The following is a 25440-nucleotide window of genomic DNA, read 5'->3' on the forward strand; positions in this document are numbered from 1 at the left end:
CATCTCTAATATGGATTTGGAAATCTTAGAGTCAAGACTTCAGATTTGATTTCATTCATTCATTCAGTAAATGTATATAGCTGATCTCCTTAGGTAAGGAAGTGTAATGGTAGGTGGGAAAGAACTTGGGAGACAGGAGGAAGAGGTGCAGACTGGACAATAGTCAGATAAGAGGGAGCTTAGCCCACAGAAGGCATGGGGTTTGTGTGTGGCAAACATCTCAGAAGGGACCCTCCCTAGTTTCTTGGACTGTAAAGGTGAGGGGGGAGTGATCTACTTTCAGGCTTGCAAGATGGATGTCAGCCTTGCAAGGGAGCCCAGACAAGAAGTCATGGCCGAATACAGTACGAAAGGGCACCGCCCCAGTACTTTGATGCACAGCTTCTTTGGGCAGGGAAACTTTGGATCAGGACCGGTTCAGAGATCCCAAGAAGACATTGTGTGTCTCTCTATATTCTTACATATTTGACCTTCTCTATGGTAGTATTGAAGCTTCTTATTTGATAGAAATATTGCTTTTCTTCCTCTGTCAAGTTCCATGTCAGCATTTGGGTTTTCTCTTTATTAAACTACAATAAAAGCCTAATGTAAGAGCACATTCAGTAGCTGTATAGGCTGCACTGATAATATTAAAGAGTCTTTAGATGAGTAATCTTAACAACGTCATCCACAATTAATTTCAGTTTAGGTTCTTGCATTAGTAGTCTGACCTCTTGAAGAATCCCCCAATTGTTCATAAGCCAATCCAACATATATAGAGATATACATTACATGATATACTTCTGAGATATGTAAACTGAAGATCAGGTTTGCCTGCCCCAGTGACACTGAAGTTTGGGTTAGTTCCAAGAACGGCTTGTAGCTGGACACTCTGAGCATTTTGTAGTACAAAATGTGTCCTCTTTACCCAAGGCCTTTGGAACTTACCTAATTGCAACACCACCATATTCTGATGCTTGCATGCCAATTCTTTTAGCGCCTGGAGAAGAGAAAGATCATAGTTTTTATTTTTCCCTGAATTAAAACCTGCAGTTGTATACAAGAAACAGGTAACAAGTTGATCTGGAGTCCGAAGAGGACAATATCAAAAGGGAGATGAAGCAGGAAAGGTACATCATTTTTTTTTCTCATTAGACAGCCAGTCTAATCAGAAAATTTTATTTCTGCAGCTAAGCAGAAGACCTTAGGATGGGCGTGGTGTAAACCCATAATTGTGCTTCCTGTGATGAGCACAAGCATTTGAAGCAAGCGTTTGAGTAGGTTGGAAGCAGAAGCTGCAGCTCCCAAAGAGATGGCAAAGTCAGTTGATTTCTCCGTATTCAGTGTCCTGGTGACGGGATCCGATCGGGGGATTGGTCTTGGCCTGGTGAAGAGGTTTCTGGAGCTGCCCTGTCCACCCAAGTGGATCTTTGCTACCACCCTTGATCTGAATGGAAAAGAAGGCAAGGTAAGAATCAGTTAGCAGAGCATAAATGGGGCAGGGAAATGTGACCCAGTGGCTGAGCAGCAGCTGGGTTCATGCACAACAGTAAGCTAGGGCTTCTTCTTATTCTGACCTATCTAACATGATACCAAGGATAATACCATGCTCAGCAGAATTTTTTGGCACCTGCCAAGTACCCTCCCCTAATTAATTTTTTAACAGATTCTTTAATTTCAAAACTCTTGAAGGGCAGCTAGAATGCTAGAATCAAAGCACCAACCTCAAGGCTGCATTTTAAACTCCCTGGGATGTTTTGACCCCATCCAATCACCCATCCATCCCACTCTTCCCTTTCATGTTGCGCAAGGATTGAGCTCATTCTGTATCAATATCATATGGATCCTTTCCCTCCCCTCCCCTCCCCTTCCATAAGTTTATGTTGATGATAGTATATGTATAGGACTGAATAATCACTGAAGTTCAGTATTATTTTTAGTACACAAGATACACAGTTTACTGTACGTGGGGTGAAACGTATAACCATTTTTTATATTTCGGATAATGCATATATCCATTTTGTAAACAAGCAATGCTATGCATATTGCATACCAGAAGAACAGATGAAACAATAGTAAGGCAAATAATTAAGATAACAGAAGGGAAAAGAATAGATGACTAAATTTAATTTGCATCAACACAGCTAATTACCTCTCTCAATGACAATGTATCCTTGCAAACCATCCTGCCCATAGGGCACTTCCTGCATTGCGCTGCTAGAAAACCAATGTGAGGGGAGGAATTCCTTCCTACCAGAAGAGAGGTTTCTGGTTGGCCACATAAAGCATGACAACTATTTTTCAAGACTAGATGATAACTTTCATTCAGAACTCCAAATGTGCCCACTGCCTTGTAAGAATTGGGGTCTCCTGGTGAGAGCCATTAACGGTGTCTTGCAAGTTTCAATAGCTATGTGGAAAGCAGACAAGTGACACGATGGCGTCATATGCTAATTAGCTATCTTAGTCCACAGCAAGCACAGCAAAGGAAGATTTGACAAAGCTGTGTCCTCAGTAGCAAAGGGTTTGATTCCTGGTTTTTCCAGTTAAAGTGCTTTGAAGCAATAGTGGGGTGTGGAGAGCCCTAGCAGGTAGGATTAAGCCATACTGACTGGCTTCCGATTTTGCATTAAGTCTGAATGTGGTTTGTTAATGTTTGTTTGTTTGGGTCAATAATATTGCAAAGACGCTGTCTAATGAGAAAAAAAAATGATGTACCTTTCCTGCTTCATCTCCCTTTTGATATTGTCCTCTTTCGACTCCAGATCAACTTGTTACCTGTTTCTTGTATACAACTGCAGGTTTTAATTCAGGGAAAAATAAAAACTATGATCTTCCTCTTCTCCAGGCGCTAAAAGAATTGGCACGCAAGCATCAGAATATGGTGGTGTTGCAATTAGGTAAGTTCCAAAGGCCTTGGGTAAAGAGGACACACTTTGTACTACAAAGTGCTCAGAGTGTCCAGCTACAAGCCGTTCTTGGAACTAACCCAAACTTCAGTGTCACTGGGGCAGGCAAACCTCATATTGAAGATCAGTTTACGTATGTCAGAAATATATCACGTAATGTATATCTCTATATACATTGGATTGGCTTATGAACAATTGGGGGATCCTTCAAGAGGTCTTGGTTATAAAGCCATGATCTGCATATAACGTGCAAAGAAAGTCTGTATCACAGCTTGTCTGTGATTCCATGAAGATCAAAACTCTTAAAACTGACCTGACTTTAGCCACATGTGGAATTCCGTTCCTAGCAGAGTGACTGGGTCAAATTCCTGCCACCTTGAAGTTCTCGTTCTTGGCACAGCCTTCCTGTGCTGCTGTTGAAACTCTCTTGTCCTCATGGGAGACCAGTCTCTCACTGCCTAAGTTGCTCTTCAAGAAGGTGGTCAACTGCACGAACAGACACAGAGATCTTCCATGGTCCCAGAAACTCCTCCCAGCAGTTCTGAAACAGCACAGGGCTGGTATTGAAATAATATTACTTTCCTCAGATGTCACTAATCTTGAAAGCATCCAGGCGTCTGTGAAAGAAGTACAGAAGTGTGTTGGAGAAGATGGGCTGACCATCCTTTATAACAATGCTGGCCTTCTATTGGGCAACAATCTAGAAAAGGAAAATGCCAAGGATATGATGGGGGTGTATTCCGTCAATACTATTGGGCCCCTGCAAATGAGTCAGGTTTGTTTATATTAGTTTGACTTTTGGGATATAACATGAAGACAAAGCAGCTTACTGTACTAATTAAATTAAAATACTGAAGAATTCAAGTCAATGTAATTAAACAGAGCAGGATAAAAATGCTGAGTGTTAGAAATCGTATGCTGATTTGGGAGCAGGTTGAAAGGTTGGAAATTTGGGTTTTTTTTCTCTCTCTCATCTTGGAAGGTGTTGGGTCAGACCTTCCCCAAAGTGCTGTCCCCTATTTGTCAGGCACTATGTGGTCAAAATCACACGTATTCCCTCAAAACAGACAATGGACAGAATCCGTAAAGATGATAGAGGCAACATCTTGCAAAGTCCTCTTGGATTCATTTTAATCCTTGAACACTGATGGACTGAACAGTTTTTCTCTGGGAGATGAACTCCAGCAGTGGTGGGCTTGAGCCTTGCCTCACCTGGTGAATCCATGCCTCCAGGGAGGATTCAGTACCTTGGTGCAAGCAGTGGTGAATGGAAGTGATGCAATTGTACTTAACGGAGCTGGTAATGCAGTCCTTCCTTATGGGGCTTCACCTTGACCTGGGTACTTCGACAGTTGTGACCTCATTTCCCATCTTTCTTTTATCCAAAAGGTGGTGGAGAACATGGTAGGAGGCAATTATGGAGAGCCCTGTAGGAAATGGATTATCTGGATCCCCTGTCAGTTTTCAGACTGAGCGTAGGATGGAGAACTGCATGAGTTCCTGTTGTGAATGTCCTGTAGCAGGACCTTGATGAGGGAGTGCCCTTCCTTGTCCCGCTTGTTCTCACAGCAGTGTTCAGTGCCACCAATCATGGCATACTTTTGGGCCACCTATGAGGTGGAAGATGAGGACATTTTCCTACATTGGTTCTGCTCTTTCCTGCGTAGGTCGTTTCAATTGTTGTTAATGGGTGAGAAGTGGTTAGCCCTTGGGCACTCCAATATGGGATGATGCACAGCTTAGCCCTACACCCCATTTTGTACATTGACACATGATGCATTTATGCCTTTATTGTGGTGGACCTGTTCAGAGTCACTGGATGAGGCAGCACGCAGATATAAATAAATACAGCCGTTGGGTGAGGTTATCAGTCTCTGCCCCTGATACAAAATAGATGTCATGTGCAGGGTCATACTAAATAAAATATCCCACAGGGATTGAGATAAAGTGAAGTCCCTGCAGAAAGAAGTTAAATTTGTCAGGTTTTTTTAATCTTTTAACCCAACAAAAGTTTGAACATAACAGTGCTGCTTTATTTGGCTTTACTACCTAACACACATGCACCTGTGCATGCATGGGCACACACAAACATTTAATTGTGTGTCCAAACGTTGGCATTCTGGAGTTAAATGTCAGCAACTTGGATCTGAGGGCTCCAACAGCTGCCATGAATTTGCTGGAGGGCACTGTGTTGGCTCTAGTTTGCCCACCCCTCGTAGCCTCTCTTTGCAAGTCATCTGTGTATCAGACTTCGCATTAACTGAAGTTTTGAAAGCATCTTAAAAGCAATCTGCATTGCAACAGTTTTGTTGGGAGTGTCAGGGCCAGGATGACAGTGTGAGGGTCTCCAAGGAATCAACTGAAGCTAATCAACTGACCCTTCCGATAACTGAGGCTGGCTTTTGACCCCTGCCATTGCACAGATCCCTTTCAGAGACCTGACTGCAGCCCATTCTCTCTTTTGTTTCCCCTCTCAAAGGCCTTTCTGCCCCTGCTGAAGAAGGCAGCCCAGAGAAGTCCACGGCAAGGGCTGAGCTGCAGCAAGGCCGCCATTATCAATATGTCCAGCATCTCAGGCTCAATCGAACTTATGTTTCTTTGGGAGACATTTAAATTCATTGCCTACCGCTGCAGTAAGGTAATTTTATTTATTTTTTCATTTTTATTTTTATCCCACCTTTATTATTTTTATAAATAACTCAAAGTGGTGAACATACCTAATACTCCTTCCTCCTCCTATTTTCCCTGCAACGATCCCCCTGTGAAGTGAGTTGGGCTGAGAGAGAGGGACCAGGGACCAAAGTCACCCAGCTGGCTTCATGCCTAAACCGGGACTAGAACTCACCATCTCCTGGTTTCTAGCCTGGAGCCTTAACCACTAGACCAAACTGGGTCACTGTTAATGGGAGTAATGTGGAGTGCAGGTGAAATTGCTTGCCCTCAGACAGAACCTGATACCTCAGAGGAATGGTCTTTTCAGGGTTGACTGCATCTGTCCATATCCAAATGTGCATTATAATCATGCACTGATTTATTACCTGCTGGTGAGATGCAGGAGAGTTTGGGAACACAAAACAACAGGGAGGGCTCACCCCTGCTCAACTTTGCTTTTTTTATAATAAAATGGTCCAGGCCAGTTCTTGTGTAGAAGTCTCCTCTTGAAGTCCCAGAGGACTTCTTCACAAGAATTCTGCCCAAATTCAGATGTAATTCTTCTTTGGAAGGTATCTCATGTGTAATGGACACAGATCTAGCTCCAGACTGAAATCAAGAAGGAACTCCCTTGAATTGATTGCTTTTTATTTTTTATCTATTAATTTATTTATTTTTGCACACATGCATGATTATCGTTTTCATTCATTGTATAGAACTCAACAAGACATTGTGAGAAAAGAAGCACAGCAATATCAGTGAGCCTATTGGTAATCTTGGGGAGACAAAGGATGCTAAACTGAGAAAATGCTCCCCAAAACAATTTGATAGAAGTTAAATTTGGCAGCTTGGACAGGCTGCTAAAAATAGTGTGGCAGACATTTTTACCTGTAGGAGATGCCTATGAGAGATAGGAAAGGTGAAGTGGCAAACCACCATGATCCCAAATATAGACATCCTAAGTATGTTGAGGCAGGCTGAAGGCCTTAATAGAGATCGAAAATATTTTATCCACACTTCCAGTCCTGCCACTGCAGATGTAGAGGTGCCCAAAGCAAATTTCAGAGGATTAATGACTGAGCTCAGAAAATGGAATAAATGAGATACTGTCTATGCTTCTTTGTTAGCAAGAGATGTGAGCATGTTGTTACCATCCTATCAGTTTTCTGAAACATAGCCAAAGTGGATGTGGAAATGGCTGTTGCAACCTTGATGTTTCATTTCTACTTCCTTGCAGTTCCTATTACCTCAAGTCAGGGCCGCAACTAGGGTCTGTGTCACCTGGGGCAAACATGGATTCCGCACCCATTTTGGCGCCCCCCCCCCAGTGCTCATTTTGGCACCCCACCAGTGTGGCGCCTGGGGCACATGCCCCAGTTGCCCCTCCCAGTTGCAGCCCTGCCTCAAGTCATAAAGAAACTGCTTAGAAAAAAATGGGACTGGGAGTGCTTCCCACTTCTCTCAGGCCCTCTTCTACCTTATATCTTGTAATGTATCACTTCATCTTAATTTCTCTTCTACTGTCTCTTCAATGCATTCCCTGCTCATCATTGTTGTTGTCGCCAACAGACTGCTTTAAACATGCTCACCAAATGCCAGTCGCTTGGGTATTCAGCTTCTGGAATTCTGTGTGTATCCATCCATCCAGGCGTGGTGAAAACATCTAACAGGGAGGTAAGTGCCTTAACCCGAGAAAAAGAAAAACTCATTCATACATGCACACATGTTTTGATGTTCTAATGAATTGGGTGTTTAGCATGTTGGCTGCTGTCTTAATAATTAGGACAATATACAACAGATTCAAGTACATAAATGTTCCATGACTGTTAAGCAAATAGTTATAACCATATGGATTGAATTAAAAAGTCATGTTATATGTAAAGATGGCGGAGCGTATCGACCTTAAGAAAGCAAACTGAAAAGGTACCGAACCAACCTTCATTCCCATTTTTCTCTCAGGGAAATCTACTGTATCTCTTCCCAACTTCCTTTCATGGAATCTCTGCTTGGTGGAGATACTTCAGAATTTTTCTACATTCAGCACATTATTTCTCCTGAAACGTTTATCCTTCTGTCTTGACTGTCCAAAATTCAATCCCTCTCATTGCCAGTCAAGATTTTAACGCAAGGGACACATTTTATGCTAAGCTATGTTTTCTTTATTTTTGTCTAGAAAAGCACAATATGCTAATTCTGAAAACATAATTAGTAAATGACAAGGAGGAGTGGGTAAATCACATCCTAAGGCAAAATTACACAGTGGAGGTTTCGATATACTAGAAATACCAAAATAGGGACACCCAACAGGCAAAAAATGGAAGGTGGTGGGATTGTCAGAGACCTTGGGGATAGATGTTGCCCCCAATTGTTACCTTGGCTGATTCAGTGGTTGTGCTTACCTGAGATCATCAGAATTTACTCAATGCACCCAAATTTATGGATTTACAAGGCTCACTTAATCAAAGGGGCTATTTTCATACCGTTAGATTCACTATAATGTGGCCGTCCAGTTTACAATGAGTTTAGGTGTCATGGAATTTCACCTCTAATGTGGAATTGAAGCCTTGGGGTGAAGAGATTGGGTGCCATTTAGCTGCTACCCTTCAGTAAGGATCTCAGGCTATGCAAGAGTGATTCTTCTCCAGTTTATGCAATCTTTCTTTGCGACAGGCAGACATAACTGTGGAAGAGAGCACACAAGGTATCATGACTGTGCTGTCCATGCTTTCTGAGGAGGACAATGGGGCCTTTGTGGATTGGTTGGGCCGGCGGATTTCTTGGTGAACAAACTTGTTCCTAATGCCATGGCTACAATACATTCCCAAGTGATGAGTCCTCAATAAACCGCTGAGCATCATGATAGTCTTGTCATTTTTGATCTTCTTTGTGCTGTATGCCTTCTTTTTCTGTGCGAAGTTGGTCTTCACTGCAGAGATTGTTACAAATAACATCCCGGCAGGCTTTTGCCTCTTTATCAGGGTTGCTTGAGTAAGAATGATCACTGGACTCTGTGTCTCCATTCTTCTGTGCTCAGCATCCAGCTGTGAAATAATTAAGGGGCAAGTTCCAGGGGATGCTAGTGTCAACTTCTAGGCTGTCTCTTTTCCCCTCTCAACTCTCTGGGAGAAAATAAGTTCCAAGACAAACTATGTCCTAAGTGGCATTTAGCTGGGGAAGCAGTAAAAGCTATGAACAGAGTTGATCTGCCACACCTTCAAGTAGAAATTGGTCCTAATATGAAACACACTTCTACTTGGATCAGGGGCTTTACTTTAACAAGCCTGTTTTTTTCAAAATATTTGCAGAATCCTTTACACTGAGAGCCAGACCTGTGGCATACTATACAGCTTGGCATCCAAACACCATTCTGGAAATCATTAACAGGAAAGAATGGCACACAGTTGAGTGCACTCAGCAGAGGAGCCCAAATCCCTCACCCCATACATATTTAAACAATGTATTGGATGGGTTTCTCCATCTTCCCTTTTTTGAGTCCAAATACTTTTCAGCATAGTTATTTTCTGGGCATGCTTACAAAATGCAATTAATACATTCTCTAACAGTGCCTTGGACACCAAGAGGAGAGTGATGGTATTAAAGCAACAAAAGAAAAATAAAGTTCACAATAAATAAAGGTTTTGCATGTTGATCTAGCCTTTCTCCAGTAGTCGATTCAGGAGCTGGAGGCAAATATCATACTCCTTCCTTTTTGTTTTACATCCTTACAACAACCCAGTAAAGTATTTTGAAGGTATGGACAGAAGTTAATAGCACAACATGGTTGTAGGATGGTATATCTCCCCCCGCCACCCATCGTCTTGACTGTTCCTTCAGTTAAAGCAATTAATGTTGCCTTCTGCAATATTTAAATGAAGTTTATAACAAGATCTAAGGGTGGGTGTGGCATGTAAATCGGAATAGCACCTTCTATGATGGGAAGAAGCATTTGAAGCATGTCTTCAAGGAGGTTGGAAGCAGAAGCTGCAGCTTCTGAAAAGATGGCAAAGGCAGCCAACTTCTCCATTTTCAGCGTTCTGATGATAGGATCCAATCAGGGGATTGGTCTTGGTCTGGTGAAGAGGTTTCTGATGCTGCCATGACCACCCAAATGGGCCTTTGCTACAAGTGTTGACCTGGAGGGAGAAGAAGCCAAGCTGAGAATTACCTAATGTAGGATGAAGAAGCAGGATAAGGAGGATAGGAAGACTATTGATGCCTTTGAACTGTGGTGTTGGAGAAGACTCCTGAGGATCCCATGGACAGGCAAGAAAACAAACCGATGGATCATTGAACAAATCAACCTGGAGTTCTCACTTGAGGCACAAATGACCAGGCCCAAATCATCCTGCTTTGGACACATTATGCAAAGACCCAGCTCTCTAGAGAAGTCCATAATGCTGGGAAAGTTGGAAGAAAAGAGAACGACCAGTGGCAAGGAGAATGGACTTCGTTACAGTGGCGATGGGTGCACCATTGGAAAAGCTGAAGGATCCGGTTAGGGACAGATCATCAAGGAGAAAAAAGTCTATGTAGTCACTAAGAGTCAACACCAACCTGATGGCATGTAATCAATCATTCAGTCATACAGAGCTTTGTATAATCAGAGCCTAAGAACCAGTCCTTTGCAGATCTGAAAGACTTTCCAGTAGTGTGCTTGGAAAGGTATTAGCCAAGAGGTATTATCCATGGACACCAGCTCGAGCTTCCAGATAAAAGGTGGCAAGGAAATACGACCTAAAAGCTGAGTAGCACCTGGGTTCATGCACCCTGGTAAGCCATGGTTTATTTTAACTAAGGCTTACTATATAAAACTCAATGGTTTGGATCAAAGCAAAGCTGTCAGCATCCATCCTCTTCAGTATATTTTGCATGGTACCTTTCACATTTTTTTTAAAAAAGGCCATGCTATGCAAAATCCAATGGAAAGGAATGCACAACAGACAGCTAAAGAAATTAAGGCATAAGGTACGACCCACCTTTGCCTTAGGCGTCCCACGATGCTTAAGCTCGCGCTGCCTCGCCTGACTTCATCCTTCCCAGCGCTCGAGGAAAAGATCGGCGGCGCCTTTAAGAGCGAGAGAGCGCGAGGGAAAGCGAATCGCGTCCTTGCCTCTGCCCCGCCTTCCCGGGGAGGAGGTCGCCGCTCGGGCGCGCCGCTCGCGAGACGGGGCCGCGCGCGCCGCCGACGTCGGGAGCGAGGCAGCGCGAGGGCGGGCGAGGCGCCGCGGCCCTTCTTCGTTCTCCCTCCGTCTCCGGCCGAGTCCCACGTGGGAAGGGGAGGAAACGGGGCGCCGACAGACGCGAGGTGGGTGTGGGGGGAGTGGGAGGAGAGGGGAAGGGGGCGGGGTCGCTTTGCAGGTGGCCGTGTGTATATGTGCCCGTATATGGGCGTGTATACGTGTAATGTGTATGCCCCACCTTCCTCTGTATCTACATATGCCTGAGTATGGACTGTATGAGTATGTCTACAGATATATCTGTCTACAGTTCTGTGTGTACACGTGTATTTGTTCATACGTGGGTGGGTGTGCATTGGTATACCCCTCTCTCTCAACGTACCCATTTAATACAGGCGTGACTGTGGGTTTATGCAGTGATTTATAGGTCAGGGATCCATCTTACACCAGAGAAGGACCTGCCTCTGAGTTACAGCTTTTGTTCAGCCTTGATGGGCTTGGTAGCTCAAAGCCATGCGTCTGCTTCTTATTTTATTTTTATTTATTTTATTTATCTAATTTGTCCCCGCCCATCTCTTCCTGTCGGGTGACTCTGGGCGGTTTACAACAATTGATTAAAAACCATAACCATAAATACACAGAATAAAATACAGTAATAAATAATATAAATAGAGGTAAAAATAAAGAGTCCAAGTGGTGAAGAATCTAAAACAGTCCAAGTGTGGGAGGAGTGGTCTATAGCAACCATCCCCATGTAGATCTATTCCCCTCTCCACCCCAGGCGAGCTGGCAGAACCAGGTCTTCAGACTCCGCAGAAAGGCCAGGAGCGATGGGGCCAATCTCACCTCTGGGGGCAGCATGTTCCACAGGGTGGGAGCTACTGCGGAGAAGGCCCGCTTCCTGGACCCCGCCAGATGAAATTCTCTTACAGATGGGGCCCGCAGCATGCCCTCTCTGCAAGATCGGGTGGGATGGGTTGATGTAATGGGGAAGAGGCGGTCCCTCAGGTAACCTGGCCCCATGCCATGTAGGGCTTTAAAGGTAATAACCAACACCTTGAATTGGACCCGGAAGCAAACTGGTACCCAATGCAGCTCGCGCAGCAGCGGTGTTACATGTGCCCTTCTGGGGGCACCAAAAACAGCTTGCGCAGCTGCATTCTAGACCAGCTGGAGCTTCTGGATACTTTTCAAGGGTAGCCCCATGTAGAGCACATCGGGGTCCCCCCCCCTGTCTTTTTCCAGGGATTGCTGCCCAAGGCACCTTTGAATAAGGTAAATCCATTTCAAATACTCTGTTTTAAAGCACAGGGCCGTAGGGCTTTGTGTTCTGGCAAATTCAGTGATAATGATTTTGATAGATTCCAGTCTGGCTTCTAATCAGAGGTTTTGTCTCAAAATGTCTCTGATTGTTTTGGTCACGGATATATAACGGAGAGATGGACAGGGAGTATGAGATCCTCTACTCCTCTTAGCTACCTTTTTGGCTGTGGAATTCTAGGCCAGTGTGTCTCTATGTTGGATGATGGAGCAGGCTGGGGCAGTGGCTTCACTCTTATTTGGTGAGTAGAGTTTAGAAAGCAGTGTAATTTGTGGAAGGGATCGGTTTTTAGCCCCATGGTAATTATTAGCTGATGCATGGGTCCTTCCACGATCCCCATTTTGTTCTTATCTACGTGAAGCTCTGCTGGGCAAAGGCCTTCCGCAGGGTGGGTTGAAATGCTGTTAATGCAGTGATGACACACAGCTCCACCCTCTTTGTTATCTTTGGGTCCCAAAGAGTTGGTGAGAATCTGAAATGGAATAGATCTGTAAGGAAGGATTATAGCCTCTGTGCTAATTATCTCACACAATATACAATGCATATGTAAATTAATTAAAGGAAATGTTTGTAGTGCATATTGCATACAGACAGGATTAAAATTCAAAGGTACATAGAAAAGCAATCAGACTGAGAAGCTTCATTGAAATTGGATGCTGAATAACTGCCCTTATTTTAAATAGGAAATTAGCAAATCAAACATGCGTTTTGTGAATGATCCTTTTTTTCCCCTCTCTTCTAGACACTATGGATGAAACAAGATGCTGAAGAGATTAGCTATAACTTGGGAGCTTTCCTCTGCAGGATTGAAGTGTGAAAGAAACACAAAATGAAAATGCTTCCTGGTGTTGGGGTATTTGGGACCGGGAGCTCAGCCCGTGTATTGGTCCCTTTGCTGAGGGCAGAAGGCTTCTCTATCGAGGCACTGTGGGGGAAGACTGAAGAGGAAGCCAGAAAGCTAGCTGAGGAAATGAACATTTCCTTCTACACAAGTCGGACAGATGATGTCTTGCTGCACCAGGATGTAGATCTGGTTTGCATCAACATTCCCCCGCCACTAACGCGACAAATTGCTGTGAAAGCTCTAGGTATTGTGTTTTTCCCATAGCAAGTTTTGGGTGTTGTATAAGAGTCAATATTCTCTTGGGTAGATGCCAACTGGAAGAAGGTCACAGTTGCTGAGTAATTAATGGCAGCAAATTGAATGTTTCATTCCAGAACAGTTTGTGTCAGAGAACCAGGAATTCTGTTGTCAAAAACCCTCGTGGCTAGTTAATTTCCAGTTGGTAAAGTAAAGGCCTGATGTTTGATTCTAACCACAAACGTGGAGGATAATTGTTACTCAGAAGATCAGACCATGTAAATATCCCATGGGGGCGGGGGGAATGATCACACCACCACATGCCCTTGCAGATACATAGATTGTGAGGAACACAAAGAGAAAATTAATACACAGAACATTTCCTTCAGAGGCTCAGATTCTCATATGGTGTGGGGTTCCTGTAAATTATTAGGCTATAGGGGAATTGCTTGTGCCCAGATACGTTTCATTTCAGTCTGTTATAAACAATACCAGGACTGACTCCAAATTTTTGTTCTCTTTTACGGGTACAATTTTCTGATAAACGTATTTGTTTTTCTTAGGGTGGATTTGCATAGCAGATACCACACATTTTTGACAGCCAGCCAGGGTTAATGCTATCTCACTTTCTTTAAACCCAAAATACAAGTAGTGCTTGTTTGCTGTTGTTGTTTATTCGTTTAGTCGCTTCCGACTCTTTGTGACTTCATGGAGCAGCCCACGCCAGAGCTTCCTGTTGGTCGTCAACACCCCCAGCTCCTCCAGGGACGAGTCCGTCACCTCTAGAATATCATCCATCCATCTTGCCCTTGGTCGGCCCCTCTTCCTTTTGCCTTCCACTCTCCCTAGCATCAGCATCTTCTCCAGGCTGTCCTGTCTTCTCATTATGTGGCCAAAGTATTTCAGTTTTGCCTTTAATATCATTCCCTCAAGTGAACAGTCTGGCTTTATTTCCTGGAGGATGGACTGGTTTGATCTTCTTACAGTCCAAGGCACTCTCAGAATTTTCCTCCAACACCACAGTTCAAAAGCATCGATCTTCCTTCGCTCAGCCTTCCTTATGGTCCAGCTCTCGCAGCCATATGTTACTACGGGGAACACCATTGCTTTAACTATGCGGACCTTTGTTGTCAGTGTGATGTCTCTGCTCTTAACTATTTTATCGAGATTTGTCATTGCTCTTCTCCCAAGGATTAAGCGTCTTCTGATTTCCTGACTGCAGTCAGCATCTGCAGTAATCTTTGCACCCAGGAATACAAAGTCTTTCACTGCTTCTACATTTTCTCCCTCTATTTGCCAGCTATCAATGAAGCTGGTTGCCATAATCTTGGTTTTTTTGAGGTTTAGCTGCAAGCCAGCTTTTGCACTTTCTTCTTTCACCTTCATCATAAGGCTCCTCAGTTCCTCTTCACTTTCAGCCATCAAAGTGGTATCATCTGTCTATCTGAGATTGTTAATGTTTCTTCCAGCGATTTTAACTCCAGCCTTGGATTCCTCAAGCCCCGCATGTCGCATGATGTGTTCTGCGTACAAGTTGAATAGGTAGGGTGAGAGTATACAGCCCTGCCGTACTCCTTTCCCAATCTTAAACCAGTCCGTTGTTCCGTCTGTTCTTACTGTTGCTACTTGGTCGTTATACAGATTCTTCAGGAGGCAGACAAGATGACTTGGTATCCCCATACCACTAAGAACTTGCCACAATTTGTTATGGTCCACACAGTCAAAGGCTTTAGAATAGTCAATAAAACAGAAATAGATGTTTTTCTGAAACTCCCTGGCTTTTTCCATTATCCAGCAGATATTGGCAATTTGGTCTCTAGTTCCTCTGCTTTTTCTAAACCCAGCTTGTACATCTGGCAATTCTCGCTCCATGAATTGCTGAAGTCTACCTTGCAGGATCTTGAGCATTACCTTACTGGCATGTGAAATGAGTGCCACTGTTCGATAGTTTGAACATTCTTTAGTGTTTCCCTTTTTTGGTATGGGGATATAAGTTGATTTTTTCCAATCTGATGGCCATTCTTGTGTTTTCCAAATTTGCTGGCATACAGCATGCATTACCTTGACAGCATCATCTTGCAAGATTTTGAACAGTTCAGCTGGGATGCCGTCATCTCCTGCTGCCTTGTTATTAGCAATGCTTCTTAAGGCCCACTCAACCTCACTCTTCAGGATGTCTGGCTCTAGCTCACTGACCACACTGTCAAAGCTATCCCCGATATTGTTATCCTTCCTATACAGGTCTTCTGTATATTCTTGCCACCTTTTCTTGATCTCTTCTTTTTCTGTTAGGTCCTTGCCATCTTTGTTTTTGATCATACCCATTTTGGCCTGGAATTTACCTCCAATGTTTCTAATTTTCTGGAAGAGGTCTCTTGTCCTTCCTATTCTATTGTCTTCTTCCACTTCCGCGCATTGCTTGTTTAAAAATAATTCCTTATCTCTTCTGGCTAACCTCTGGAATTTTGCATGCAATTGGGCATAACTCCCCCTATCACTGTTGCCTTTTGCTTTCCTTCTTTCTTGGGCTACTTCTAGTGTCTCAGCAGACAGCCATTTTGCCTTCTTGGTTTTCTCTTTCTCTGGGATGTATTTTGTTGCCGCCTCCTGAACAATGCTGCAAACTTCTGTCCATAGTTCTTCCGGGACCCTATCTACTAAGTCCAGTCCCTTAAACCTATTGTTCACCTCCACTGCATATTCCTTAGGAATATTAGTGAGCTCATATCTAGCTGATCTGTGGGTCTTCCCTAATCTCTTTAGTCTGATCCTAAATTGTGCAAGAAGAAGTTCGTGATCTGAACTACAGTCAGCTCCAGGTCTTGTTTTTACCGACTGTACAGATGTCCACCACCTTTGGCTGCAAAGGATGTAATCAATCTGATTTCGGTGTTGTCCATCTGGTGAAGTCCATGTATAAAGCCGTCTCTTAGGTTGTTGGAAGAGAGTGTTTGTTGTGCAGAGTGAATTGTCTTGGCAAAATTCTATCAGCCTATGTCCTGCTTCGTTTTGTTCTCCCAGGCCATACTTACCTGTAATTCCAGGTGTCATTTGACTGCCCACCTTAGCATTCCAGTCTCCTGTGATGAAAATAACATCTCTTTTAGGCGTGTTGTCCAGTAGGTGCTGCAGATCCTCATAGAACTGCTCTACTTCAGCTTCTTCAGCATCTGTGGTTGGGGCGTATATTTGGATCGCTGTAATGTTAGATGGCTTGCCCTGAATTTGAATTGAGATCATTCTGTCATTTTTTGGATTGTATCCAAGCACTGCTTTAGCCACTTTACTATTAATTATGAAGGCTACTCCATTTCTTCTGTGGTCCTCTTGTCCACAGTAGTAGATCTGGTGGTCATTTGATGTGAAGTGGCCCATTCCAGTCCATTTCAGTTCACTGACACCCAGAATGTCTATCTTTAATCTTGACATCTCACCAATAACCACATCCAATTTGCCGTGGCTCATAGATCTTACATTCCAGGTTCCAATGGTGTGTTGATCCTTAGAACATCGGATTTGCCGTTCACCACCAGCACCGTCGGCCGCTAGCCGTCCTTTCGGCTTTGAGCTAGCTGCGTTATCACGTCTGGGGCTAGTTGAACTCATCTTCTGTTCCTCCCCAGTAGCATTTTGACCATCTTCCGACCTGGGGGTCTCATCTTCCGATGGTATACCAACATATCTCTGGTTGTACTGATCCATTTAGTTTTCACGGCAAGAATACTGGGGTGGGTTGCCATTACCTTCCCCAGGGATCACATTTAGTCTGACCTCTCTGTCATGACCTTCCTGTCTTGGGTGGCCCTTCACAGTTTAGCTCATGGCATCATTGAGGTGCTCAAGCTCCAGCACCACAACAAGGTAACGATCCTTTGCTGAAGAGTGCTTGTTTAGCAACCACAATTGGGATCAGCAACTTGGTCGTTAAGTGAAGGGTCACTAAGTAAAACTGACTGTGCTTACAATCTTACTTCAGCTTTCCTTTGCTTTATTGATCTGCAAAGGTTGTAAATGTGATAATTGTTTCCAAAGTTAGTTTTTCATCAACATCATAATTGGAAACAGTTGCTGTACAAGGAAGTCACTAAATAAGGACTATCTGTATTTCTGTATGTATTTGTTTTGATGAGGAGTGATACAAGGGGAGACTTTTTCTTAAATTTCAGTAACAATATTGACATCCACAATGTTTTCCTATGCAACATAGCAAAAAAATAGTTATACTGACTGTTGAAGGAGTATCCAGAATGATTGCTTGGCCGTGTGCATATTATATATTTCAGGAGCACTATAAGCAGGAAGATTACTTAAGTATTTATATTCCTCTTAAATAAAGTTGAAATAACATCCCAGGCCTTCAGAACAAAAAGATTTTTTTTTTTGCAGAAGTTAAAAGAAGTGGTGTCTTCTGTGTATGACTGAATTAACTTTACATGTTCTGAGAATTTCTAAAGGACAAAATTCTATATAAACCAGCATGTTCCTGTGGCTTCACTGACCACTGGTTATCTACAAAGACTACAACAACATCTTAATCCTTAAATGATAGAAGAATGAACAACTTCAGATATCCTGAAAAAATGAAGCCTTAATGGCTGCATTTCTTATCAGTCCATCTCACTGCTATAACATGTGTTATAAAAACAAGCAGACAAGTTAATTTTTCATGGATGAATTGCTAAAAATAGCTGAATACATTGGGTTCCTGCTGAATCAGCACAACCACTTTAGGAGCACTGAAGTACTAAAAAGATGTCAAAAGGAATATAGAAAAAACATAAATGAAACATAAGCATCTGTTAGAGTATGTCTTGTCCTGCCCTCTATTTAATGGGGAAAAAACAAATAGTATAGAAGCATGATAATCCTTGCAGGCAGCAAAAAAATTAGAGTATAGCAGAATGTAAAATGAAAATAAATAGAGTAATAGGAAACACGAGTGCAAAAATAATCTAATTGGGATAAGAATGAATAAGAATGAACCTGATTAATAGCAGAAAGGAAACATTGGATTTTAGCCAGGAAACAGATCCAAGTTGGATAATCTGACAAGCAGATTTTTTCTAAAATTATCTGCCTAAAATTGCAATTCTGATCATTTGATCTAGATTAATGGGCATAGAAATACGAGGGTTTTTTTCCCCAGTTTGAGACTAGTAGTGTGCAAGTAAGAACACTGATGTCCCAAAAGACTTATCGTAAGCCCAAAGGCCCTTGGAATCCAACAAACCTTATTTTTATTTATTTTTTAAATATAAAAAACCTTAGCTAAAATTGCTTTTCAACAAATTGCTTGTAATGCATTCATATTTTTAGATAGTTATATGGGGGAGGAGGGAGGAACACAGGGCTAAAAAGTTTATTCATGTCTGAGTTGATTAAATTTAGAGATTTAATGCCTAACCATGAGCTCTTAATTAATAGGCTAACATTGCTATTTTAACAGGAAGTCTGATTTTCTCCCTAAATTTCTTTGTATTTTGTATATATAAGAATTTGATTTGGTTTTCCATACTTTCTTTAGCTGTTTTAAATAATCAGAAATGTCAGTACATTTAATGCTACATCACCATGCAGGATACACCTTCCCCTCCATTTTTTCCTTTTTATGAAAGTATCACTGAGAGATACTTATTAGTAGCTTTATAGAAAATAATCCCACTGCTTTGCTTTCTTCTCTGCATACATATGAAGGAGAAATCATAGATTTTGTTTTCACCTGCCTCTTGAGTTTAATTATCCTTTCAATCAGTTGGAAATTGGCTACTTGCAGTCACTGCTTTTGAAGGCTTCGTTTTTGTGATTGTTTGGGCGTTGAATAAAAAGACTCCTGTTGACATCTGAATTAAAATGCTATCCTTTGTTTGCAGGAATTGGAAAGAATGTAATCTGTGAGAAAGCTGCTACCTCTCTTGATGCTTTTAGGATGGTCACTGCTGCTAGATACTACCCCAGACTCATGAGCATTGTGGGCAACGCTCTGCGCTTTCTACCAGCTTTTGTCAGAATGAAGCAGTTACTTGATGAACACTATGTCGGCAATATTCTGGTCTGTGACGTGCGTGTGTATTGGGGAAGCCTCCTCAGCCAGAAGTACAACTGGATTTGTGATGAGCTAATGGGTGGGGGCGGGCTGCACACGATGGGGACTTACATCATAGACCTTCTCACCCATCTCACAAACCAAAAGGCTGAGAAGGTCCATGGGCTGTTGAAAACTTTTGTCAAGCAGAACTCGGCCATCAATGGCATCCGCCATGTTACCAGTGATGATTTTTGCTTCTTCCAGATGTTGATGACAGGAGGCATCTGTAGCACAGTGACTCTGAACTTCAACATGCCTGGATCCTTTGTTCACGAGGTCATGATTGTGGGGTCGGCTGGCCGTCTTATTGCTCGTGGGATGGACTTGTATGGCCAGAAGAACATAGCTCCCCAGGAAGAGTTGTTACTTAAGGATTCTCTGAATATTCATGCAGAGCTTTCAGAAAAAGAATTCAAAGACATCCCTCGTCTGTACCTCAAAGGGATGGTCTACCTGGTGCAAGCACTCCGTCTTTCCTTCCAGGACCAGGAAGACCAGCGAACCTGGGATCCCAAACCTGTAGCAATGGCAGCTTCCTTTGAAGATGGTCTCTATATGCAAAGTGTCGTAGATGCTATTAAAAAATCCAGCAGGTCTGGGGAATGGGAAACAGTAGAGGAAATGACTGAGGAGCCAGATACCAACCAGAACCTCTGTGAGGCAATTCAGAGAAATAACTTATAATGCAAATATTCTTGGAAAGCAGAACAATGGGAAATGGAGGTGGGTGGGTGGGTGGAGTGGGAATAAAGAGGAATAGTATGTATGTGTAAAGGGGGCACCTTTGGTTTTTAACCTTGGAGAGTTTTAACTATTGCAGATGTATGTGTCTTGGGTTACTTAAATTTAATAACTTGTGTATTGTTAGGAAAACTTGAATTGCCAGTTGCACTCAGCAGACAAGAGCTTTGTCCCCAAAACAGCTTTGGGGGACAAAACTCTTCTGTACCCAGCTCATGTATTATTGCAAGTTGAACATATTGGCATGTAGTGCTAGAGAACGCTGGTTGTTGTTGCTTTTAAAGTAGGAGTCCAAGTTATCTCTTACAGCTCTTGGCGGGGGGAAGCTTTCCCCAAAGGAACACAATGAGGCAAATCTTTAAAGTTGGTCCTTAAGGAGATTAGAAGGACAGGTTGCAATTGCTACAATTCAGGGATAAACCAGTAAAGATCATGTTTCTTCCCTGGGTTTTCCCAATCCTCATCTGGAGCACAGTGGTACTGTAAGACAAGAGCATGGGTCTGAGAGAGTTGCATTGAATTTACCCATTTCTAAATCTCCATGGTTAGATGCTCCTGACTCTTCCCACTGTTCTTCAGTCTGTCAGTGGAAGTAGAAGTGGAAGAAGATGGTTGGAGCAGAAAGCCAAAAGCAAGTGAAATGTGGGTGTATATTTGAGGATGGGGGTGGAGACAAAGGATTTAGAATCTTTTCAGTATTCCTTCCCTTGAAAAAAGAACATTCCCAATATCTTGCATTTTGCATGAACAGGGTGAACATCTGACTGTCAAATTTGGATCAAATTCTTGAATGTATTTGCTTTATTTTATTTGACAGCCCTGGATGGAATTTACTTGCTGTTTGTGCATATCAGTGCTTCTTACCCTTTTTGGCTGTTGTACGAGACTCTACCATTTCTTTCCAACATTTTTTATGCCTTTTTCCATGCTAACCAGTTCCACCAATGCTGACTGCTTGGCAATGCAAAAACCATGTCCGTAGCCAGCTTTGATAGTGAGAACATTGTGATCCATTTGGCTTTTTAACAAAGCAGGCATTAAAACTGTCAAAGGAAATAAAGCTGGCTTTAAAAATACACCCGTTACCCTTAACTATAATCTGGTAGGGCTTGGCATTTGTTGGAGACAATCCAAGATAAACTGCAGTTTAGTTTAGTGGATTGAATCAAACACTGGTTCCTTTGCCTCTCCCCCATTTTATCCTGTGGGAACCCTGGAGGAGATTTTACTACAGAACTCAAAGAAAATGACACTTAACTTTTTAATGAAGCATACTGTTTACTTGAATGTCATTTTATTTTTCTTACATTGTTTTCCTACTGGGTTTTAATCCTGTAAATTAATATAAAGCATTAACAAGCATGCCTCAGTTGTGTTCTTTTAAACAACAGTTTATAACAGAATGGAAACTAAGAATGGATACAGTCAAGTACCAGATCAGCTGCTCTGCTCCCTGAGGAAAAGATCTTAATTATTTTTTTTTCTCTTTTGTGACTTTAAAGCTATTTTTAGGCATCACAACTATATCTTATGATTAGCATTTCAGTTCTTGTTTACAACCAGTTTACAGTTGGACTAACAAAGTCCAGGGTCTGTACACCTTCTAGGAAAAGGCCAAGTTCTTGAATGACGGTTTTTCCCAATTTTTCTTTCCAGTACGTGATTAGTATGCTTTGGCGAGGACTGCTATGTTTAAAGCTTCACAGTGGCTGGGATGATAGACATTTGTGGTTAGATTTCATGCTAGGACACAAATAGCTGTGGGATAAAAAAAACGGTGCTGAAGAAAAGGCTTAATTACCATCCCTCTAAGGATGGGTTTTGGATCTATGTTTCTCCCATCATGCTGCTGTTTTCAGATACGGACACAAATAGGGAGAAAAGGTTTAAAAAGCATCCCACAGACCTATACCCCCCTTTTCAGTAGCTTTTAAAAGCTGTGGTTGGGAAATCTGATCTTTGTATGGTTAAGACCAGAAGACAGCATAGTGTATTAAAAGCCACGGCTTGTGAACAATGCGGGCACATAAGGTTTGATTCCAGGCATTCAAAGGTCTAGCTCCTGAATTTTTGAAGTCTATCCTGTTTATGTACTGTCACAGTAGGAAAGCTAGGGCTTTTGTTTTTTCAGATACAAGCTGATATAAAAATAATATTTAAGATTTTACTGCACAATTTGTCCAAATGCACAAAATAAGCACAACTCCAGGTGTTAACTTCTGCTTATATTTTGCCTTAGTCAAAAGAATTGACGTTTTGAAGTTATCAATTCCTCCTCCTCCCCCTTCTAATGTGAACAATTTGATTAAGTTAGAATACCCAATGTCTCTGTACTTCAGCACTAAGGAATCTTGTTCTATCTAGAAAGGTGGTGATGATGGAATTCTCTCTAAGGAATTCAGGATTCCTCAGAGATCTTTGAAGAGCCAGGCACCTGTATTTGCCCTAACAGACTTCCCTTCCTCCCTCCCTTCAAAGTACAAGCCAGTGATGGGAAGGTGGAGAAATAATTGAACCTAAAGATTTATTTGAGTAAATACATTTTTATTGACAAAGGACAGTGCAGTCCACCACACACTTCCCATCTCATACATCTTGTTTCCTGGTTTATTTTCAATTTATCAGAGATTACATTTTTTTCCTCCTCATTTTCCTCTGTTAAATAATATCTGTATCTGGATTCAAGGTTAGAAATACCATTCCTGTTCTCTGGGACTTCTTGTTCAAAACATGGTACTCGTGGTATATTACCCAACAATCTCAGTAACAATGTGTGCACGTTTTGTGTGTACATCTTTTTACTTTATAAAGAATAGACTATAAATGGGCACTTGAACATGCAAAAGTTACTTAAGACATCTGTGCCATCTAGTGGTTAGCCAGATGTTCTGGAAGACCCCAAAGCTGGGTTAGAGGGAGAAAGTCCTTCCCAGCTGCTATTAAAAATGCATGGAAATTAAGGTAGTCAGTGGCATCAGGAAGAAGCAGATACAAATTCCTACCATCCTTTCTTGGAACAACTACCTCATACAGTGGTTGTTACGGGAATAAATGTGGGAGAAACCGATGTACATCTTCCTTGGTAATTGTGTATAATTACTCAGCAATGCCCTTCTTAAGGGCTCAGGGAGGATGTTGAGATGAATGGACTGTACTACTCTGGTTCTTCTAATACTTGGACACTGGTTTATTTAGACAGTAGCAATTCTACTCCTGCTTAGACTGGCCCCATTTTTTCTCTATTTCACTGGCAAGGAACAAGACAAATACTTATAATTTGACACCTGACTACAATGAACAAAACTTGAGGAATTACACTCAGATGGGATATAAGGAGCATCTAGCAAAATTCCTGTCTCTGAAAAAAAAAACACTTGATCTCTTCAGGGAGGAGCTAGGCCTCCTGTCAGATGCAATTACTTGTTCTGTGGTGACAGTGGTGGGACTAGATGAGCTGCACAGACGCTGAGCATCTTATCAATGTCCACTTGAGTAGACTTATCTACCTCTGTTTTCACTACAGCTCCTGAAATGGTACTTGGTAGACTTCTTGGTTCCTTCCCTTTCTCTTCTGCAGCTGCAACAGAGAATAAAGGATCAGTATGGACTAATTTCTGTCCTAGGTGGATAAGGGAAGGCAACACTAGTAAGCTAGTGGCCTTTTCTGTTCCACGTCATAGATGCTTAAAAACATGTCGTAACTTCAGATTTAAAAAAAGGAAGGACACAGGCTTCACATTAAGAATAGCTTTAGCCAATCAGTGATCTTTCAGAGCAGCAGATTACATCCAACCTATTTTTCAATTCCACCCCAAGTTGGTTTTGGAAAAGGAGCTACTGTAGGTCCACCACCCTCTTTGTTTCCAGCTTGTTACCTATTGATGGAGCTATTCTCAGTTCTAGTGAGCCTGTCTTGTTCTCTAGGGTAGAAGGAACATCCATTTGGGGTAGATCATATTCCTTGTCCGATGGTCTGTTCATCTCTGGGTTGTCGTAGTTAATGTATTGATATAAAGGACGCAAACGCTGGGACTTTTCTAGAAGTAATGAGACAATGTGAAAACTGGAGATCAGGTAGCCTCTGAAGTGTAAGGAGCTATTAGTGAATACAGCTATAATACTCCTTAAACAAGATAGGGATAGCATGCAGAGAGTATGGTTTCTGGAATTACCAGCAGTTGCCATAGAAGGTATCTGTACTTTCTTTTGTGTAACAAAGTCGCATGTTGCATCTGTGTATTCATTTCCATTTTTGCTCTTTTCTCATACTGTGTGTGTTTGTGAGTGTGGGTATGCTAGGAAGCACAAGGCGGGCTGCATACTCACCACCCTGGATCATGTGGCCGGTGGGGGGACAAGAGAGGGGGGCTTAGGAATAGAGGAGTCAGCAGCATTCTGAGCCACAGCCCAACTGCCTTTCAATAGGAATGCACTGGGATTTTTTTTCTCTACACCCCAGGCCTGATCTGGATCATTTTCAAACTCAATCTTTCTTTTCTGGCTTTTCCCAACACACCTAATGTAGTTCTGTTCTGCTCAGGTTTTGGAGTTATCCTGCTGAGGGACAGAATCTTAAGGTAATAGGTGATAGAGGATGGATGGATGGATGGACAGACAGACAATAGACAGAACTTCTGGAAACTATTTGAGATGAGTATAGTCCCTGCATCTTTATATGACCTATTTTGGTACACACTTTGCAAGCCTGTCCAGCTGGTAAAACTATAAAAGTAAAACTTGCAAACATCCTGCTTATGACTTCTAATGAAAAATGCATTCATTCACTCACTCACTTTATATGGCACTCCATTTCCAGAGACTTTGAGTCATCTCTCCCTGCATATGGAACAAAGACTTTGGAACTGGAATTCCCATTCTCACATAGTGGAATGTGTTTGAGAAAAATCTTCTTGGTTGTCCAAACAAGTACTAACACTGTTCTTTCTTTCTGATGTCTGCATCAGAAATACATTTCTTGAAGAATGTCACAGACATTGTGGTGTGCTGGTTATGGAGCTGAGGGCAAGGTATAAGTAGCATTTGTTATAATTGAAGACCAACTTGAGAAACACACAGGCTCTATCTATCTATCATCCATCCATCCATCCATCCCTCTATCTATCTATCATCTCATCTTCCTGTTTTCATACTGAGAGAGAAAGACATATTTGTACCTTAAACAAACAGGATCAATTAATTCTGCAAAAGGAGTTCCTTATTTACAATGGGAGAAGGAAATAACATTCATAATAACTATTTTAATTAGTAATTATTTATTTGATCTAATATTTATGATTTAATCTCATTTATGTTCATTCTTCTGTCCTGACCTTTTTGGAATGGGACTCCTGGCAGAGCAGTCAACAGCTAACGTGGCTCAATTAGAGCTGTGCATCCATAAACTAAATGAATGCTATTGCCTCATTTTCAGACCCTTGAAATGCAGTACTTGCATCAGAAAGTAATACAATGAAATACTGAATATTCCAGGTATT

At 42.1% G+C, this 25440-nt stretch overlaps 2 protein-coding genes across 5 annotated transcripts; both read left to right on the forward strand.

Moving 5' to 3' along the window:
* The first annotated feature begins 930 nt into the window (after window positions 1–930).
* Window positions 931–8400, forward strand: LOC134504178 (C-signal-like). 3 transcript variants are annotated; one of them, XM_063313260.1, is made up of 7 exons: window positions 931–1109; window positions 1324–1447; window positions 2828–2879; window positions 3476–3663; window positions 5368–5526; window positions 7110–7214; window positions 8211–8400. In XM_063313260.1, exons 1-7 carry the CDS (start codon window positions 1096–1098, stop codon window positions 8322–8324), a joined length of 756 nt encoding a protein of 251 aa, XP_063169330.1. In that variant the 5' UTR covers window positions 931–1095; the 3' UTR covers window positions 8325–8400. The 3 variants fall into 3 exon arrangements, with proteins under 3 accessions (XP_063169330.1, XP_063169328.1, XP_063169329.1); XM_063313258.1 differs by having other exon boundaries at window positions 932–1049; window positions 1170–1447; XM_063313259.1 differs by lacking the exon at window positions 931–1109 and having other exon boundaries at window positions 1116–1447.
* Window positions 8401–10750: 2350 nt separating this feature from the next.
* GFOD2 (Gfo/Idh/MocA-like oxidoreductase domain containing 2) lies at window positions 10751–19922 on the forward strand. 2 transcript variants are annotated; one of them, XM_063313256.1, is made up of 3 exons: window positions 10751–10845; window positions 12781–13126; window positions 18990–19922. In XM_063313256.1, the coding sequence occupies exons 2-3, from the start codon at window positions 12868–12870 to the stop codon at window positions 19886–19888; spliced, it is 1158 nt and encodes a 385-aa protein (XP_063169326.1). In that variant the 5' UTR covers window positions 10751–10845; window positions 12781–12867; the 3' UTR covers window positions 19889–19922. The 2 variants fall into 2 exon arrangements, with proteins under 2 accessions (XP_063169326.1, XP_063169327.1); XM_063313257.1 differs by lacking the exon at window positions 10751–10845 and adding an exon at window positions 12625–12647.
* The last annotated feature ends 5518 nt before the right edge of the window (window positions 19923–25440 follow it).

The sequence above is a fragment of the Candoia aspera genome, chromosome 11 (assembly GCF_035149785.1).
Source record: "Candoia aspera isolate rCanAsp1 chromosome 11, rCanAsp1.hap2, whole genome shotgun sequence".
Classification (NCBI taxonomy): Eukaryota; Metazoa; Chordata; class Lepidosauria; order Squamata; family Boidae; genus Candoia; species Candoia aspera.

Excerpts from the sequence above, each read along its gene's own strand:
- GFOD2 (XM_063313256.1), top strand. The coding sequence starts at position 12,868 with ATGAAAATGCTTCCTGGTGTTGGGGTATTTGGGACCGGGAGCTCAGCC. Across the intron at positions 13,127-18,989 it reads AATTGCTGTGAAAGCTCTAG|GAATTGGAAAGAATGTAATC; the intron begins GTATTGTGTTTT and ends CTTTGTTTGCAG.
- LOC134504178 (XM_063313258.1), top strand. The coding sequence starts at position 1,292 with ATGGCAAAGTCAGTTGATTTCTCCGTATTCAGTGTCCTGGTGACGGGA. Across the intron at positions 1,448-2,827 it reads TGAATGGAAAAGAAGGCAAG|GCGCTAAAAGAATTGGCACG; the intron begins GTAAGAATCAGT and ends CCTCTTCTCCAG. Across the intron at positions 3,664-5,367 it reads GGCCCCTGCAAATGAGTCAG|GCCTTTCTGCCCCTGCTGAA; the intron begins GTTTGTTTATAT and ends CCCCTCTCAAAG.